Source organism: Melozone crissalis, unplaced genomic scaffold (assembly GCF_028551555.1).
Source record: "Melozone crissalis strain CALT ecotype California unplaced genomic scaffold, PUWL_Pcris_2 ptg000006l_1, whole genome shotgun sequence".
NCBI classification, from domain to species: Eukaryota; Metazoa; Chordata; class Aves; order Passeriformes; family Passerellidae; genus Melozone; species Melozone crissalis.
In genome coordinates, this window is record NW_026535784.1 from 51479553 (window position 1) to 51499736 (window position 20184).

At 37.9% G+C, this 20184-nt stretch overlaps 2 protein-coding genes across 3 annotated transcripts in view; one reads left to right on the top strand and one right to left on the bottom strand.

Moving 5' to 3' along the window:
• The window catches only part of HHIP (hedgehog interacting protein), a 68822-nt gene extending 67310 nt beyond the window's left edge, over window positions 1-1512 (top strand). Inside the window, exon 13 of the mRNA XM_054296061.1 lies at window positions 328-1512. Within this exon, the coding sequence (XP_054152036.1) occupies window positions 328-521 (194 nt within the window). The 3' untranslated portion in view covers window positions 522-1512. The remainder of the gene's footprint in view (window positions 1-327) is intronic.
• The window catches only part of ANAPC10 (anaphase promoting complex subunit 10), a 143649-nt gene that overhangs the window by 51067 nt on the left and 72398 nt on the right, over window positions 1-20184 (bottom strand). The window lies entirely within an intron of this gene.

Here is a 20184-nt window from a genome sequence, read left to right on the forward strand (position 1 = left end):
TTGCCTGAGATTCCTAAATGAAACCTGAATATGGGAATTGGACATTTCATAAAAAATCTGTTATTTGAGTTTATCAGTCTTTCCCAGGTAACATCCTCAAAATTATATACAAAATTATATACAAAATTACTTTCTCCTCGTAATATTCTAAAACTTTAGAAAATATGCCTTCAACACTCCTAATATTTCATCCTTTCTATGTTGTTTTTAATTTATATGCTTTTTCACTACAAGGTTAGAAAAGCTCTAAATGAATGTGTAGTGCATCTTTTTCTGGTTTGTGATGATCTAAACAAATTAGAAAATCGCTGTTTTTTTCACCCACAGCAAAATGCGACCCGGCCTGTCGACATGGAGGTGTCTGTGTAAGGCCCAATAAATGCTTGTGTAAAAAAGGCTATCTCGGCCCCCAGTGTGAACAAGTGGACAGAAACATCCGAAGAGTGACAAGGGCAGGTATTCTGGATCAGATCCTAGACATGACATCCTATTTGCTGGATCTAACCAGCTACATTGTATAGTTTCTGGGACTATTTGGAAACTCCACTTTCAGCGGGCATTTGTTTTGAATCCTGTCGTTTTTGAAAGACTGTTATCCTGCAACAAACACCGGTGATTTGATTTCCTTTATTAATTTAAGTGTAATATCCACCAATGTGCAGAAAAATCCCCTGTATGTGTGTAAATATTCCTGCACGTCTCCACAGGCGTCCCGATATCCAATATGTGCACACATACACACGCAGCCGCTATCACAAATACGGTTTTGCAGAGAGTGGAATCTTTTTTAATATTTATTTCTTCATGAGAAATAGTTTACGAAGCAATTCCACTGTAAAACATATTTTTGTCAAAGGATTTTGCTGATGTCTTAATGAATTCTTTGACATCCCAGAAATCTCGTTCCTGTACCTATCTGATTATAGCAGTGAGAAAGCAGTTTCCAAACATCACTGTATAAACTGCTGGACTTAATAAAATCCAGTTGTAACAGTTTCTAAGGTAAACTGAACTCCATCATGAGACAATATTTCAGAACTGCTTAATGCATTCCTATCTAGGCAATTCATTGTAAGACTGTAACCTTCACTTTCATCAATGTAACTCTATTACAGAATGTTATTTCTTTATCTAGCATAGATGCAAAAATCTGGTTATCGCAGCTTAATATCAAGATTGTTTCAAGTGTTTAATAATTAAATTATATTCGCATATTTCAAAACCAGTCATCCTAGAAGGTCTGCTTTTTATCATATATTTTATTTAACGATGGGCACTGGGTTCATGTTACATATTTATATTATTTTATTTTATTTTTCTAATATAGACATCACCTAGATGAGACAGCTTTACCATGTCCTGTAAAATACTAAAGTTACATTTTTCACCAAGGTAATTGGAAAGACTGGGAAAGAGAGAGCAAACACACACTTCAATGTGTTGTGGATCTAATCTAGAAGTGTACCCTTGTGTCAACTTGTGTTCATTTACAGTGGATGAGAAAAAAAAGCAAACGCCCACCAACCCTAATAAAATTGCAGCATGTGTTCATGAGAGCTCTTTCCCTGGGACACCCCATTCAGTGTGGCATGGGCAGAGTCTGCCTGGGTATCACCTCTTGCACTGCCCTACTACAGTGCAAATCACTTTGTGGACACTTGAAGCAGGGGCTGCCTGTGCACGGTGTCACTTGTACAAAACCTACAGCAGTCTTGCCAAATGTGGTTCTAAGTGTTCCTTGGAGAGCCAAGAAAACCAAGTGTTTGTAAATGCATCAATAAATGTGGTGTACGTGCTGTAGCCATGTTTTCTAAGGTATTAATTAGATGTATCTGCAGAACTGGTGCCCTCTTATCTCCAGCTCTACTGCCAGTTTCTTTGTTCACTGCTTACCAACTATCAGGTTTCCTTTGCACTACCTGCAAACTACCTACTGCAGCTTTTACAGAATCTTGCCTAAGAAAAGAAAGCAGAGCAGCCCCAGTGTGCACATCCTGTGGTCCTTAGAAGCAGCTGCTCATGCATCAAATATTGACAACACTCTAGTCAAACAGATCTAAAAGACTTTCCCCATGTTACATTCTAGTAGTAAAATCACTCTCCAGGGCAGCAGCATGCAACAAATTTTTCTTTATAGAAATTTGTCAGTGTTCATTTAGTGAGTATTAAATCTGAAATTACAGCATAACCAATACTTGCATTTCTGTGTCTCACACATTCCAGCTCTGAGGAACAGACAATTACATTTGCCTTCCATATATGTTTGCCTGGGTTTCAGTGACCTCATGCCAAATGGAAATTGGTTGAGAAATCTTGGTTAAGTGCTCAGAGAACAATGGTCTGCATTAAAAAGTGCATGCATAATTTTGCACAATGTAGATTCAACTGACAGTCCATTGAAAGACATCTTGGGATTAAATGAGCATGAAGACCAAATTGCCCTCTCACCCCAGAAAAGGGTGGTCCCTTATAGTCACACGAACACTTCATTGGCTAAGCAGTGTGACCAATCTTAAAATGAACCCTGTGGTAGCATCTGTAGGTTAATAGCAGCTCTTTGTCTCCGCTGCTTTCTGCCTTTAGTCTTTTCCCTGAATTCCATCACAAAAAGTTCTACAATTAAAAAATGTCCTGACAACCATTTTTGTAAATTGACCTTAGCATCTAATCTTTCCTTATTCAACGTGGGTGACAAAAATGTGAACTTCTCATGAATGAGCCAGCTGTCTAAATCTGTCACATAGCACGGTTTTATTACACTCTTCATAGACAGCAAGGCAAGAAAGTCGCTGAAGTATTTTAGCAACGTTGAAATATCTGACAGAGATAACATCTTTAACACTTTCTTCAATGAAATATATTTAAAAATAAACCCAACTTTAACTCTACTGTGACATGTTGTTTTCAGCAACCAGCTGGGGAGACATGATAGCTCTTTTCTCACTGCTTAGTGCCTTAAAAAATACCACAGATGGCACCTAAATTGGAGGTTCAAAATAATATATACATGCCACAATCATGCAGAGAACAGAAAACAATGATCTTGGAGTTTTGATCTTAATAATAATAATGAAAATTTAGTTTGCTAGTGAAATCTGAAAATAAAAATCCAGTAAGAGCTAAGAATTAAATCCAGGCTTCATTCAAATCAACAGCAAAAACTCACATTGACTGTGCTGCACCCAGAAAATCACTTTCAAATTTAAGCAAAATTTAAGCAAAATTCTTCAGTTTGTTTTATTTTTAAAAAAATCTGCTCTGAATCATTCCATAAAAACTTCAAAATGAAGAAATAATCTAAGTGAAGGTTTGAGGGAGAGAGGAGATAGTTTGTGAAACTGTTTTGATTCATTTTTAAATCATCTTTTATATTGTGTGAAAGCAGGCATCTGCATTAAGCCCACATGTTCATAGGAAGTCCCAGTGGGAAAGAAGTATTCTCATAAAAAAAAAAAAAAGAAAGAAAAAAAAATCCTAGCTGCTTATTTATCAAAAGAAATTATACTATTAAAAAGAGTGAGCAAACCCTAGGCCTAGCCACCCAAGATGCTGATATAAAAAGGGCAACTGCAGTAATTGCCCTGAGAATTGGCATACAAAAAAAAAAAAAGGTCTGTAGAAAGCCTGTTGCCAGTTAGGTCATTCTGCAGCCATTCTCACACAGCCTCCGAGAGTGTCCCAGAATAAAACTGAGCTTATAAATGAAACTAGATAAATGAGGCAATTAGATAAGGGCCTCCAGAAGGGATTTTATGTATGTGTTCAAGTTGTCTCTGTCTCTGTGTCTCTCTCTCCTAATCTTTTATTCCATTCATTTCTTCCTTTATTCGGAGCTACTGCCTCTCTGTTCCCAACACATTGTACATCTCAGGCATTCTTTCAGCCTTTCTGCTGCTCAAGGAGAACAAACCTACCTGCTGCAAGAAACATGACTCTCCCTGATGCCTGCTAGTGTTAAACCCCTGCTTTATTATTTTGGGACAGAAAGCTCATCTTTCTCTTTTTACATGCTGCTGATCAGAAAGAAGGCATATTACTGGAATATAAGGAGAAACATCTTTACTCCATAGATAAGTAGGGAGACAAAAAGATGTTATGCAAAAGCAGCTCCAAATCATTTCACTCCATTTCAGAAAAACAGTAAACTCATTTTTCTACTGCGCCCCATAAGAAATACTAACTCAAAGCCTCCCCCTCTGGGAATAAATTTCTTCTGTTAACAGACAGGGACTCAGATCCAAACCCTTTTTACCTTTAAATCCTCACATGTTATTCTATTTCATGCAAACAAAGTGTAAGTTAGGTATAAATAAGAATATAAATTCTGTATCACTGACAAGACACCCCTGTTTATCTCCTCCTTTCACTCACTTGTCCACATTTGGTTTTGCAGCTTCTTCCTTTCTAGACCCACAGCAAACATCAGCAATCCCTGGTTGCTGCAGGTGCTTATTAATTTTGAAAGTGCCTGACAGATGTGTGCATCAACATCTTGCCTTTTATCTTTTGGTCATTCCACAGAATGTTGTTATTTTATAGTGACTTTTAGCACTGTGTCTTAGCTGGGCACTCAGTCCAGGAGTTCCAGCCTCACACAGCTCAGGCACAAACAGACTGGAGCTGGAGGAGGGCAGAAATCACTTCAGTCACTGTGCTTATCACAAATTTACCCATTGCAATCTACTTAACTGAAAACCAGAATGATATCCCTGGCATGATGGAATTTGGCTTTTCAGTACACATTTTCTCTAATTTGGCTTGAGAAACAATGACCTTTTCCTGTAAAATTATGCAAAATGGAGATGCTGGAAATATGAAGAAGTAATTCCACAGGTGTAAAGTTGCACTATGGTGAAAATGAGTTTTCATACATCTAATTCTAATTGTATCCATGAAATAGGCATTTATAAGATTAGATTGCATCCATGAAATAGGCATTTATAAGATTAGTTCTACGTGGAAAAAACAAGTCCAACGACAGTCTGTTCTGCTAATTTCTCCTTAATCATGTAAATTCTCAAAAGACATTAATGCATTTTAATTTACTATCCTTTAGCTTATCTGTGTATCACTTTAATTAGGAATTTTGCCATTTTGATCTTCTGTCCAACTTAAAAGGTGTCCTTTGTCTTGGAAAAAAACAGAAGGAAGCCAAGTGGTAAAAAAAATTTATTATTTTCATTTTGCAATATTAAAAAAAATAAAATGGAACATACTCATAAAAAATGCAGCCAACCCTTTAAATTTAATTCAAATTTGCAGAAAATTTGTACCAAATAATCTGAGTTCTGGCTACAAAAACCTGATAAATAAATATTTCCCTAAGTAGTTTGAGTAAAAAATTTTTCAGAACCATTGAAAAAAAATTGTCTGTTTTGCTGAAAAGTTTTATTTTTTCAACAAGAGAGTAATTCAGTGAAATAAGGCACGTACTTTTTGGGATCTAGGTGTGAAACAGCAGAAGCCACCTGAAAGCTTAGTACAGGATTACTTTAATCTTTGAGGGCGTGACTCCAAGCCCATTGATGTCAACTGATAATCTCCTATTGACTTCATTAGTTATAGGATTAAGCCCTTAAAGATATCCACTTAGCTGGCAGAAGATCTTAACTTCAGACATCAGTGCACACATGACCTCTCCCTGTCTGCATCTGCAGCACTACACCAATGTTTGGTGGAACAAGAGTGCAGCCCCAGCCCTGCAGGCAGCCCTACTGAGCTTTCCAATCCTCCTGGGTTTCCTTATAGGTGTTGCCAGCATTTCCACAAAATCTGCCTGACTTCTTGATGCTTTTAAAATGTCCAGCAATCAGCTGATGTTAAAGCTGAGTGAGTCTCCTGCTTCCCTGAGCTCTCAGAACTGAGAAAGTATCACCAAAGTGATCATTCTATGCTACAGACATTCACAAACATTTAATATTCTGGCTTATATGCAAAGAGTTTGTATCCTTACCTATTGTCTACTGCACACAGCCAGGCTTCCAGAAACAAAATTGTCAGACATTCTTGCACAGACAGTAAGCTGCATTACTGGAGAAGAGATTTACTTCTACTGATAAGAAACAACTTTCCATCTGTTACACACTACCAAGAGGATCCAGTGTATCATATAGTAAAGGTCCTTCTATGGTCTACAAGATTTTCCTATTTATTTTCATTTTGCAATGAAGTAAAAAATACTTTAAGGAAAAAAATGCTTAAATTCTCAGGAAATTTCAGAAAGGCAACATCAGCTAAAGCATGTGAATATACACAATAGCTGTGCTGACAGTATTCTTGGAAAGAAGGCAGAGAGAGTGGCTGCTTTGGAGACAGGTTTTTTTTGGTTTTTTTTATGTAGGATACATTTTACAGTAGGACAAAGGGTGTTTTGCATCACAAGGCAGTAACAAACAAGCCCATTTGCTGAATTTTCCTAGGAGGAGCTGCTAAAAAGAAAATGTTCTAGGCAGTCAAAACTGGTGTGCAGAATGACTTTAATTCATATCAAGACACACTGAGACCAGAAACCACCTGGTATTGAGTCACCAGATGCAGCTTGTAGTGGGCTCCATTAGTACCAGGAGCAGTAACCCTACCCTGTGAATTATCCAGAAATGCTATTAGCTGTCCCCCACAAATTATACTGCAGAATTCAAACTTCATTTTCCCTTTGAGCACAATTAGATTGTAATGGGAGCCAAGCAGAAAAGGAAATAACAAACTTCTGTCACTTGAGAACATTACTGTAGTGACATTCCCCTGTTGAACTAGTTTTATTTCATAGTAGCTGTCAGGTGCTGTATGTACATTTGAAATGTGGGAAAATAGCTTAGAAAATATCACTCAAAGTAGGTTTAAGCATCTTCTGTAAACTGAATTACACTACTAAGTATATAAAGGCACCTAGCTGGGAACACACAAGTAATTGTAAGCATATGAGCCTCACTGAAGTCATGTGCTTAACATCATTAATATAATTAATGTTTTCTTGGTTTGAGACCTTACAAGTCTTTGCAAGTCTACCTATACAGACTCTCTATGCTATTTGTGCAGTTCTTTTTAGGGAGACAGCAGGACTGAAGTTCCCAACAAGAGAATTCAGTTGCTGTCTGTCACAAATTCTGTATAACCTGAAATCATTGCATCTTTGTGCCTCCACTTCCCATCCAAAAATTAGTGAAATCAATCCTTGTAAAAGCGCTTTGAGCTCTTCAAATGAAAAGTGCTATAAAAACTACAAATTATTATTATATTATTGAACACCATGTATGTATACACACTATTATGTAATATATAATATATGTATAATGCATATAAATTCTAACAAATGTATTTGTGTAATATCTGAGAAATGGAACAGTTGTATCTGGAAGTGATAAATACATAGAGTTGGATTTATTGTTAATCTGTGGATTTAATGATTTTTTTTAGACAAAAGGATGTTTAAGTGTATAATTGCTTTTCTTAATTTAATATATTTATGTAAATGCATGCCTGAAGTTCTGATTAGATAGTAATTCTGTGTCCCTTAAGCTAATAAAATATATTAAACTTTATCTTACTGTATAAGGTACACCTGCTGCTTTAATTTTTATTTTAATATTTTTATGACTAAATGCATAATTTAAAGTTCATGAAATTTTAATTCTAATCAGCTCTTTGATCTTTGCAGTAAAAGAAAAATGCCAGCCTTTTATATATTCTTTGAAATGTACACTAGTTTTATTTATATAAATTCTAAGATGCTTTCATAAAATGTGACTGAACACTGCTATTATTTTTGGAATGGGAAGTTTGGAATGGCGTTTCCTGGACAGAAAATGAAGACATCCATGTTGAAAAGATACCTGTTGCATGGGCAACCAGTATGTGAGTGGACATGCAGCTGGAACAAGGGGACAGGCTTTGGAAGCACAGATATCTTGGAGAATTAGTTCAGCAACAGAGAGAGAAACATTGGGGTCATTTTTTTTTTGTTGTTTATTTTGTATCTTCAGAGAAGCATGTCATCAAATCAAGGTATGTTAAATTCAGAGGTACCATTTCCAGGGGTTTAAATGAGTGCCATAAAAAAATGGATGCAATTTGGAATTCTTTCCTTTTCTCCCCATCCTAAGTAACAGGTTCTGTTCCATTGAACTCAACACCTGAGCACACACATGGGAGCAGGGCCAGCTCCACAGATCAGCCCTGTGGTTTGTGATACTAGAGAACAGTTAATCATCACAACACTTCAATGCAAACTACACTTGCATCTGAGACAGCAAAAACCACTTGGGACAGGGCTCTAAAGAGCCAAGGGCTTCTTCATACACACTAAGTTTGCTTTGGGAATGTGAAATGCTGTTGAATTAGTCTTGCACATTTAACTAACCTAAAGCCTTTAGCCTATCCTGTGTTTATTTCTTAAACTAAAGAATGAAGCATTACCAACTCTACGATATTCATGCTATCTCTATGTGTCAGATTGATGCCAAAATAACCTTGAAATTTTCATGAAATTGTTTTTCCATTTTTCAGCTAGCTATACCATTAGTGATACGGGCTGGTGGCCAGCCAGAGAACTAGGATCCAAGGAAAATTTGAACTTCACCCAAATTTGAGGATATTTGGAAACTGTATTTTATTTCAGCTTTTCTATGAATAAATACAGCAGTTGCAGCAATATCCTTTTAAACATATTTTCTTGAAAATTTTTTTCATTTGAAGAAGTGCTCAGAACAAGAAAACAACTAAAAGATGGCAAATAAATAATGAAGAAATCCCTGAGGATTGCTTAGATTTTTTTAGTGGGACCTATATATTCATGTAGATAGTAAAAAAAATTCTGTGAGTTTTGTACATAATTACAATAAATACAGTGCAGCATGTAGTTCTGGTGACATCATGAGTCACTGAGTTTATTCTTGTAATTTATTAAGACGCTATGAAAACCCACTGACATATTTATAAGCCTTGGAATTAACAGCTACCTTTCATTCCTTTTACAACACATAAGACATGAATTTTACTTAGAGAATTATATACACTCAGCTCTGTACAGCAGGACTGTAATTCTAGCTAAAGCTTCTGATGGTATCCTACACCTGAAGGGCCAAATTCTGAATCTGCTTTTGAATTTACCAAAGGGGGTATCCTTGGCCTCTTGAACAAGGCTTGTGTGGTTTGCCAAATCTATCAGAAATTTCAAAAGGAATTCAAAGCCTAAATGCACAATTCAGGAGCATTTTATGTTAATAATACAGTTACTACTAATATATTTGAGTAAGTATTTAATCACTATTCCCAAAGCATATACTTTGAATAATCTTTTTTATTTCCACATATAGCTCTGTTCCTTAAGTCCTTGGTTCTTTTTTTTGCTTTCTTATAGATATGTTGTTTCTCCCTTCTATTGCACTAAATTCAGTACATATTTACAAGTGTTTCAAGGGACTGATCATGGCACAAGTGCTTTTTTTTCTGTTTTACTTTAATGAAAACACTAAGTAATGGATCAGCCCCTGGTTTAACTGTAAATTAAAAATGCACCACAAGTAAGTAGGGTAGAATCTTTAGGATGCCAAAGAATCATTTCGGTCTCTGTGGTTGGATTTATTTATTTTGGGGGAAGGGTTGGTTTGAGTCATGTTTGATGACATGTCTACAGATGACATATGTCTCTGGCAGAACTGGGCAAAGTGGGACATAGCTTTGGTTTGGGAAACCTCACTCAACAGTGGCTTCCTTGTTTGCTTGTTTTGGGGTGGTTTCTGGGGTTTTTTTAAGTTCTTTTTTTGTTTATTTTTTTGTCCTTCAGAGCTAGGACTACTCCTGGATTTTGCATGAATTCCAAAACTTTAGGCTAAAACAGTTGAATGAATGGCTCTTACACTGGTTCAGCATTCAATATTCAAAATTCAGATATTGACAATGTTTCAGTCATCTGCAACTCTTGCTTACCTTCCATTAGCACAAATTCACTGATATCAGCATTGTCAGGAGGCGAATCAGGCTCAGCAGTGGCTTTCCCTTTTCACCCATTTTATATCACTTTAAATACATTTCACTCAGAAGTATCTGTCACACTGTCCCACAATGAAACTGGTGTCATTATCCTGGCACAGTTTACTCCAGTTGCACACACTGGAGCCACATGTTTCACCTTTCACTGTGCACATTTGATTGCTCAGAGATAGGCTGAGGGAGGCAATGTGGGAGCTGTATGCCTGTCCTTCATTAGAACAAGAGGTGTGTTCTCCTTTCAGTATAAGAAAATTTGGATTTTGTGATATATATGCAAGCTCTTTCCACTTCAGGCAAGGGGAGCATACACATGAAGCAAATGGCTGCCTTTGGTTCAGGAGATTTATACAGAAGAGATCCAAACTGCACAAATCCTCCTGCAGTGGAATTCGTGCTTTCCTGGTGGGATGAATAGAACAGGTGCAGACACAGCTTTCAGGCTTTTAAACTACACCAGCCCAAATAAATTACAGCCACAGAGCATGTTTAGCAATTTCAGGCAAACATTAGAAATGCAATGCCCATGGTGCAGATAAAGTGCTTATGAAAAAGGTGGACGTAACATCTGTACTGGCACAGAACGCCTGTTCTGCAGTAATAGCTGCAAAATGCCTCCTATAAAGCATAGCACTGTTAGTACAGCTGCAGCTTTTAATAGCTATTGAATTTCTTGATCAGGGAAGCAGGTCCAGAGCAAGGGAAATGGACAAGTGAAACTATAAACTGCTATTTTACACCTATGAATGTAATACCAAATAAATGTGGCCGAACCCACTTTTATTTTTTTAAGAAATTCATCCCCAGAGAGGCTCATGTTGGATCTTAGCTAGCAAGCCATCAGAAGGCACTTATGTCAGCCCAACCCTGAGGTTTCCAAGATGTATGTGCAGCCTACACACACACACACATACATACACCTCTTGCTTATTATATCTGTAACACAAACCTGCAGCCACACACACATGTTAATACCTCATGCATCATTTCTGCACTTAGAGCTATTTGGTTCTAGATAGATGCAAACAAGCAGTGAAAAGGTAAAACAATAGGCAGCTTTAAAGATGGTTCTGCAAGAAAAAATTGCAGCAAAATGACTGAGTTGCACAGACTTCAGTATGGGCAACAGGATGCAACCAGTAAACTCATTACCATGTTAGGTTATTAAAATTATTCCAAAAAACACAGCTGTCTGGCATTTTCTCAGGTTTCTTATTTAAATACCTTAGCAGTAAGATGAATTCATGTCTAGGAGGCCCCTGAAAATTACTAGAATAATTTTTACTTTGCATTTGTAATTACAGCTTTTTGTTTCTGATGGAACTTCTAGGGAATTATCAGATTTTCAGTATACAGATAAACTGCATTTTAATATTTTTTAAGCTTATTGTCTTTCAAATTCTTCATGTCTTCTATTAGCCTGGAAATGAAATCCCTCACATAATACTCAGGCAGCAGTGGTTGCTGAAACTGCAGATTCACCCCAAATTACCCCAGATGGAACATTCTGAGTATGCACAGAGTATTCTGACTTGGACCCACAAGGATCATCAAGTCTAACTCTTCAGGAAAAGGCTCATATGGGATTGAACCTACAGCCTTGGTGTTGATGTCTCTCAAACACAGATTAGACAGGATTGGTTTGGTTGTTTTGTTGTGTTTGGGACCACTTTTTCCCCAAAAGACAGCAGTTTTCAAGCTGCATGCTATTAATGTCTACCCAAAGTGAGGCCCAGGCCTGTACCCTTCTGGGTAAATCCTTCTGAGTCCCAAAGAACTTCATCTACCCAATTTCCAGCACTACTTCAATATCCTGGCACCTGAACTCACTGTGTTTCTTTTAATACAGCTACATTTTTTTTCTGGCTGGCATATATGCTCAGAAGTATCCGAACAAAATGGAGATAGATAATTATCTCCTTCTAAAAGCATTGCAGGATAAGACATACAACTGCCAAAGCTTGCTTGAGACCTTGGAGAATCCTGAAAAGTTAGTCATAGCCAGCACCTCAATTAACTTCATGGGTGGTGGTGCCAGTTGAATGATAAGAACACACTAAGATTCACAAAGAGGTGGATCTAACTGCTGGTTCCTTCCCAAGAATCTGTTTTGACTGTAGTCTTTCTGGTTGAATCCAAGGTAGAGTGAAGCCAGAAGTGATAAAAAGCAGTGGATCAAAAGAAGAGAGGGAAGAGCAGAGTCAGAATCTTCTGGCCTGAAAGCTTATTTGAAAGTGTGAATTAGCCCACTAAATGAGTCCTGCTAAGCAATTTAGATATTGACGGTCTAGGAAGAAGGACCAAGCGCCCCAGTGCCTCCTTCCAGGTGAGTCAAATTCCCTTTTCTGCCTCTGTGCTCTGCCTTTCTAAGTGGTCTGTTTGCAGCAGGCAGCACTGACAAGGCTGCCTCTGCCACACTTCTTCACTTAGCCCTCACTGGGGCAGAGCATCTCTGAAATCTCCAAGAAATTTTGTGAACGAATTAAGGGACAAAAGCCAAAGTGTTTGCTTATATGGAATAATCAGGGACTTTTAAAATTATTATTATTTCGCAAATTATCAAATCCCCATTTCTTAGCACAGGCAGAGCATCTCCTCCACTCTGGTAAGAGCCCACCTGCAGTGCTGCATCCAGCTCTGGGGACCCTAGCACAGGAATGACACAGATCAGGTCCAGAGGAGGGACAAAAACATCATTGGAGGGATGATTTTCCTATGAGGAAAGCATGAGAGAGCTGAGGTTGCTCAGACTGGAAAAGGAAAGACACTGGTAAGCCCCTGCTGGAGACTTTGAGTTCTTGAATGGGACTTGTAAGAAAGATGGGAACAAACTCTTGTGTGACAGGACAAGGGGCACTGGTTTCAAACTGAAGGAGGATTTAGATGAGATATGAGGACGAAGTTTTTTTACAAAGAGGTTGGTAAAAACACTGGCACAGGTTGTGAATGCCCTATCCCTGGAAATATTCAAGGCTGGGCAGGGTTCTGAGCAGCCTGATGCAGCTGAAGACATCCCTGCTCATTGCAGAGTGGTTGGACTGGATGGCCTTTAAAGGCCTCTCCTAACTCAGACTATTCTGTGATTGTGGTTTACAGAGTGGAGAAGACCAAACAGAAAAAGCACAAAGCCATCACACAAACTGCTACAAAAACAGTGCCAACATAATAATTACCACCTGAGAGCTACAAATTCTTGGTTTTCAAAATCCACCTGCCAGAGGAAAGGTGTCACAGTCACAGAATAGATCCAGATCTGTGGATGTCCACAGGAGCTCTGCCTGTCCTTTCAGAGGTGCCATCACACCAACCCAAGAGATTAAAATCTGATGAAGCTCAACAGAGACTTCAGGAAGACGAGTTCAGGCAGCAATGGGCTTCAGTGGAGCACATGACTATCTCTGTGAGTTTTGAGCTTCAGTCCCCTGACAAATAAATACTCCAAGGAAAATCTCAAAACAAAAGATTTGCCAGATTATGGCAATGAGACACTAAAACCCAATAGGATTATAAGAATCCTTTCATGCACCTTCTGAACAAGTAACAGAAAGCACTGAAGTGTTTTCTATATTATAAAAGGAAATGAAAGTGAAGACAAGTGTATGCTGAAGCTTTGAGTGGCTACTGAGTCACTCAGCAGTCACAGAGGTCTGGGACACAGCTTTGAGTCAGCTGGAGTGTGAGCAGCAGCCCAGTGGTGGCATCAGGAAGTCTGGGGCAGCAAAGTGACATCCCAGGTGAGGCTGCAAAGCTCTACAGGACTGTTTGAACTGTGACCTGTATCCTCAAGTGGTTACAGACACCTCACTCAGAAATGTGCTCCGCCTGCTGCAATCCCTGCCAACTGCAGCACAGGCACAGCACAGGGCTCATCTTCAGCATCCTTACTCAGTTTAGCAGAACCTTCCAGAGATCAGAAAATGATCACTCAAATTAATAAGGATGAATTAATAATTCATATTAACCTTTTTATAAAGAGTAAAGAGAAGCAAATGAGATTCTGTCCTCTGACTGTTTTGAAAGCTGACTGCTCAGGAAAGAGCTTTCTTTCAATTATCTGTAATGGGATTATTAGCACTTTTTCCTCAGTAATAAATATATTACCAGAAATAGATAATACTGATAAACTTTCCACAGCAGCTGTAAGAGACAAGCAATTTTAAAAAACTAATATTCTCTGCATTGCAAAAATTTAGATTAACACAATCAGGGTAGTGATCAGCACTCCTATAAAATGACAGTGCACTATAGGATAATGTTTGAAGTAAATAAACTGGATTTTTCCCATGTAAAATATTTTCACTGATTTCAATTAAATGTAAAATTCTCCTGCATTTTCTGCCTCTGTTCCCCACTATTATAAAATAACTGCTACATTGCATTTCAACCACACAGATAGGTTAGCTATTATTACTTACCTCCTGCTTTTTATGTGGTCATAAAACATAAGGTTTGGCCTTATTTCTGTTGCTTCTTGGTGACCAAGTATTTCAAGTATTATTTTGGCTACAGCACAGTTTTGCACACACAGCATGTAAGCTGCTTAGCACAAAAGAGAAAAGGGATCTGCAGGCCCAAATCTTGCCACCAAGTGAAAAGAAATGAAGTTTAATCCCAAAAATCAACCATGTGCTGTGTCAGATGTGTACACTCATGCACACCAGTGCATTTAACTCTTAAAATTTTGCATGCACAAAAATGATACTCATTTGTAAACTAGAGAATCCTTAATCATCAGCTATATAAGTACAAAATACACATTTATTAAAATATATTAAAGTGATGCCTCAGAAATGTAGATGTTTTGACACATTAAGTCTAAGAATACATCTGGAGGGGTTAGTTCCATCTATCAAAAACTAAATATCTGTGAAAACATCTGGGAGTTGCTATTCCAACTGAAAAATTACAAGACACATTGCAGAAGATGCTACCTGCAGTGTCCCATCCTCAACATCAACCAGCCATTACATCACAGATAAGAAATGAAAGAACATGGGCCAGGGGGTTTCACATCCTAAAAAAGATTTAGGTCAAACTAATTTTTCAGTTTGCTTCTGTCAAGGAATGACTGTAAGAATTTCCAAGCAATATACAGGGGAATACTAGGATAAAAGGAATGGGATAAAACTCAAAGAAAAGGAATTAGAACCCGATTTTTTAAATCCTTGCATAGAAAAATGATGTCCTGAATAACCTAGAATTTCTGGCTTATATTTCCTGGTCCTGCAAATTGTCCTACTTGCCAGCTTTACAACTATAAGCCATTGGAATGAACACAGAGCATCTGCTTATGGATTTTTAAATTTCCCATATATAATATTTTCAGAATCATATCTTGACAATAAAAAGATTCTTTCCATTCCTGCCTTCCTATGATATGACATGACAACCTCTCCAATGTTCAGGATACAAGAGAATCCTGAGTTATCCAGCAGAAATGTGTTTACATTTTTTAGGCGTATCAGTCACTTGCAGTAGTTTTTTATTTCTCTCTTGATTAGTATATATCCTAATGCCTCAGCAGCCCAAACATGAATGTGAATAGATAAGCTAAAACCTGGGAATTTCAAGAGCAGTGAAGTGCAGGCTTTCACCTCTCCCCCTTTTAAAAGTGTCAAATGCTTCCTGACATGCTTGGGTCCTTGGAAATGGAACATATTTTCTCATTACGTTAATTAATGGGTCTGCTTGGGTGGTATAATTCAGTATAAATTTCCTTTAGTATTCTGTCATACCTAAAAAGGATCTTATTTTTGTGATGTCTTTAAATTTTTATGACTTCTACTCTGTTTAGTCTGTGTGTAATCCTTCTTTTGAAACCTAATGTCCTAGAAAATCTGCAGGTTTCTCTCAAAACTGGCACACTCTGTAGTTTACAGTCATTTCATTTTCTTGCCTTCTTAGAACTCCCTGCAAGTCCTTAAGGTGCAGTTCACAGCTCAGGGAATTTATGATTCCATCTCCCACGTGAACCCGAGCCCTGCGATGTATTAAACCTGACAAGATGCCGCTCATTAATCTCTGAAATCCAGCCAGGTGTGATGTAATGAGGAGAGGCTTCCAGCTCAGAGAAGCCCAGCACAGCTCCCAGCTCAGCTTGATGGTGCCTTCCTTTGCCTCATCTGGGAGAAGAACTGCCTGGGTGGGGACTCTCCTGGAAGCGTAATTCCAGAAAAATGTGGTTTGGGGAAAACGAGACAGGGGAATCTCTTGCCGTGCCAGTGCTTCTCAAACAGCTCAGCTCCTGCTTTCCTTTCATTTCCAGGTTAGAACACTAACTTGGTCATGCTGTCATGAACCCCAACTTCCCAAGGAAATGGTTTGATGGGCTGGAGGTACATTTTTATGTATGAAAAAAAAAAGGGAGCATTTTAAACACTGGAGTCTCAGCTAGTGGAGGAAGCAACAGCAGGCTCAGAACACAGAGCAGCAAGTGCTACAATTTACACACACATTCTATCTTAATCAAAACAAGGCTTTCATTTGGTTGTGACAATTTACTCTTTTTTTTTATGAATAATTGCATCATTTCAACACAAAAAAAGGGCAAAATCAAACCAGAGCAAATATAAGGAAAAGCTCAACATTTCCAGATCCTTAATTCCAATCTCAAAATAAATCAATAAATGTTATTATCAAATTTTACTTCATTAACAGCACATGGGGAATATATATTGAGTGAAAGTAAGACTTTGAAACTCATCCCTGTCATGGCAATGGAAGAGACTGGGAATAAAACTCATATTCCTGAACTGAAAAACAAGCAGATGTGTTTTTTAAATATGGAAAGAAAGTGTGAAAATGAGTTTTTATACAGTCCATGATTTAGCATTTTGCATCCATGAAACTTTGAAATCCACATCCTAAAACAAGTTAGGCCACTAAGTAGATTTGCTCTTTGCAAATCATAACCAAGTTGGTCATTGCAGCAGGGCAAATCTGGTTGATTTACAGAGGTTACTTGAATTGATTAATTTTATGCACCTGCAAATATAAATTTTGAGAACAAAGATAATTCCTACTATATCTACTCAGGAAACAAAAGACAGATCTTCTCAGAAGCATAAGAATTTGGGCAACCTTTGTACTACCTTTTGAAATTTCTGGGAAAGAATGCAGAGCAAGATTTGCCCTGCATTTTCTTCTGACCATGGAGAAGTTATGAGGAGAAGCCTCCTTTTTCAACTTGTCTTTCTAATTTTTTGTTGCAATTGTTGTTATTATTACTGCATTAAATTCTCTCCTGTTTATTTCAGAAGAGATTCTTCCTAGCTCTTCCTGACCTCCTCATCCATGGACAAAGTGAAAAACACAGGATAGAATAGTAAAAAAGATTGTGGAACTGGAAACAGATAGACTGGATAGCCAGGATTTCTATCCTTACATGCACGGCCCCAGTCACTGAACACTGTCTTTAGAAGAGAAATTACATCAGTAAATAGATAGGAATACACTGGGATTAGTCTGCAGAAAAATATTATACCTAAAATTCTAAATGTCTAAAGGATTTACTGTGTATTTATGCTCATGTCATTCAACTATTTTTGGCAAATATTCTGGCAATTTACTTTCAGAACTGAATAGGCAGATACTGATGGACATTTCCAGAAAGTGAATCATGTGTTTAACAAGAAACCAGATTTTTAGAATTGTATTCATCCATTAGATTGGAAAATTCTCTTTTGGCTATGTTATTTATCAAGCTAAGTTTGAATAAAACATCAAATAAGTACTGCTGGTGAGTTGGTTGATTATCACAGAATGCCAGAACAGCTTTTTTGGAAGAGACCTTAAAGATCATCCAGATCCAGCCCCCATGCCATGGGCAGGGACACCTTCCATTGACCAAGGTGCTCAGAGCCCCGTCCAGCCTGGCCTTGAACACTCCAAGGATGGATTGTTCACACACCCACAGCTCCTCTGGGCAACCTGTGCCAGTGCCTCACCACCCTCACAGCAAATAATTTCTTCCTATTATCTAATCTAAACCTGCCCTGTTTCAGTTTGAAGCCATTCCCCCTCTCTCTGTCATTCCATGCCCTTTTGAAAAGTCCCTCTCCAGCTCTCTTGCAGCCTCCTTTAGTTGTTGGAAGCTGCCCTCAGGTCCCTCCAGAGCCTTCTCTTCTCCAGGCTGAACAGCCCCAGCTCTTACCATTAATTTAACTATATATCTCTTATTTAACTACATTAATTGAATTAAACATATAAAAATATTTAATGACTCACTCCAACCACTTGAGAATATCTTCAATCTTCAGAATTACTTTGAACTCACTCACAAAGACACTCTCACAAAGAAAAGGTGATGCACATCAAATTAAATATCCCACAAGAAGAATTAATTTAGCAACGGTCAAGGTATGTTGCAACTTCCTCAGTTTAGATTGCATTCCTGCCCTGAGTTAACATTACATCAATTCTGGATCAATTCCTGCCTTGCAAGATAATCTGACACAAGAGTTCTTGTTTTTGCTAGAGGTGTGCCACCAATGCTTTATCCTGATCTGTCTCAGCCTTTCCAGACTGTTCTCTATTGCAGGAAAGGCATTTGGCAAGGCAAGAAATGTTTCTTGTTAGATAAATATTTAAGAAAGCAATAATTGTGAAACAAAAGTACTCCAAACCTCACACAATACTCACCACACTTGGATGCTTTTTTCCCCCAGCAATATCCAGATTTATCACATTTCAAGTCTAAGAATACAATTCAGATTCTCTTGATGCCTGGCTAACAATCTTCACTAAACTGCTGAACCCTGTAGGCCTCTTTCTGTACTAAAGCTACAATTTTTTAAGAATTCATTAGACCCAAGAATGATGGTACATCTGTGGTCAATCATTTCAGCTGAAGGTGGACCCAAACCCACTAGTGAATTAGTTACTTAATCCCAGGCTCTGTAAAAACTTGGATCCATCATGAAAACAACTGGTAGAACAAATCAAGAGTACATATACTTCAGGAAAACATTAAACCGAAAATTTTGTCCACAAGAATGACAATTACAGAAACTGGCTGCAGCCTTAGCCTTGCAAATCAGGAACCATTGATGGTTTCAAGCTGAAAGAGAGAGCAGGTTTAGATTAGATATTAGGAAAACATTCTTGACTGTGAGGGTGGTGAGGCACTGGATCAGATTGCCAGAGAAGCTGTGGCTGCTCCATCCCTGGAAGTGCTCAAAGCCACTTTGGATGGGGCTCTGAACAACCTGGTCTAGTGGAAGGTGTCCCTGCCCATGGCAGGGGGTGGAACTGGATGGTCTTTAAGGTCCCTTCCAACCTAACCAATTCTATGATTGATTCTGTATTCTATTCCATTCCAAATGATACTGAGATTTTGAAGGCTTGGATTCCTTTTAATGTTTTAAGACCATTAAGATTTATATGCTTTATGAGACACTTATCAAATTACTCACATAAGAAATAATGCAAGAGCTACTCTGAACCAGGTTTCCCTCTCAAAAGTTCACTGATACATGGAGAATGAAATCTACAGCTGGAATTTTGTCTTTCCACAGTCTTCATGCTTCCCCTGCAGCAAAATAATGGTCTGGCACCTGTGTATTTAACATCAACTGTCTTAATATAAATAATTAGGCAATAACTCAGAATACAACAAATTATTGTAACAATTTGGGCTACTAGTCAGGAAAGAGATTCACACTTGGAGACTGTCAGAAATACCCTTCATCACTTAAAAATGCAACTGTTATTCTAGAAGCAAAGAGACAAAACCTCTGTGAATTCCAGGTGTCTTGCAAGAGCAAGTGACAAGAGTTCTCAAAATCCTTCCAATGCTATGGTGTTTCCAGTGTCATTGGCCAACAAACCTAAATCTCAGCTAAAGAAAATTAAGCTTTAACTAATTACCTTTCAAAAGCTACTAGAGCTGTTGTACAAATGCTTTATTCAGATAAATTAATAGCAAGTCAACACTGCCTTCTGCACATAGAATCTGCTGTTATTACCAGAAATCAACAATATTCCCTAAGAGTATTGACATCAGAACTATTCTGTCTATCTTCTTTTTCTTCTTGGTACTTGGCTTAAAGTTCTGGGCCAAATTTTATGTTCTAAAATTAAATATTGACACTCAAAATTTATACCTTATTGTCACCTTCTACCCAAAGTTTCAGATAACTTCAAAAGGGCCAATAATTCTCTAAATATATAATGAATATTAGCTACATCTTACAGAAAAGG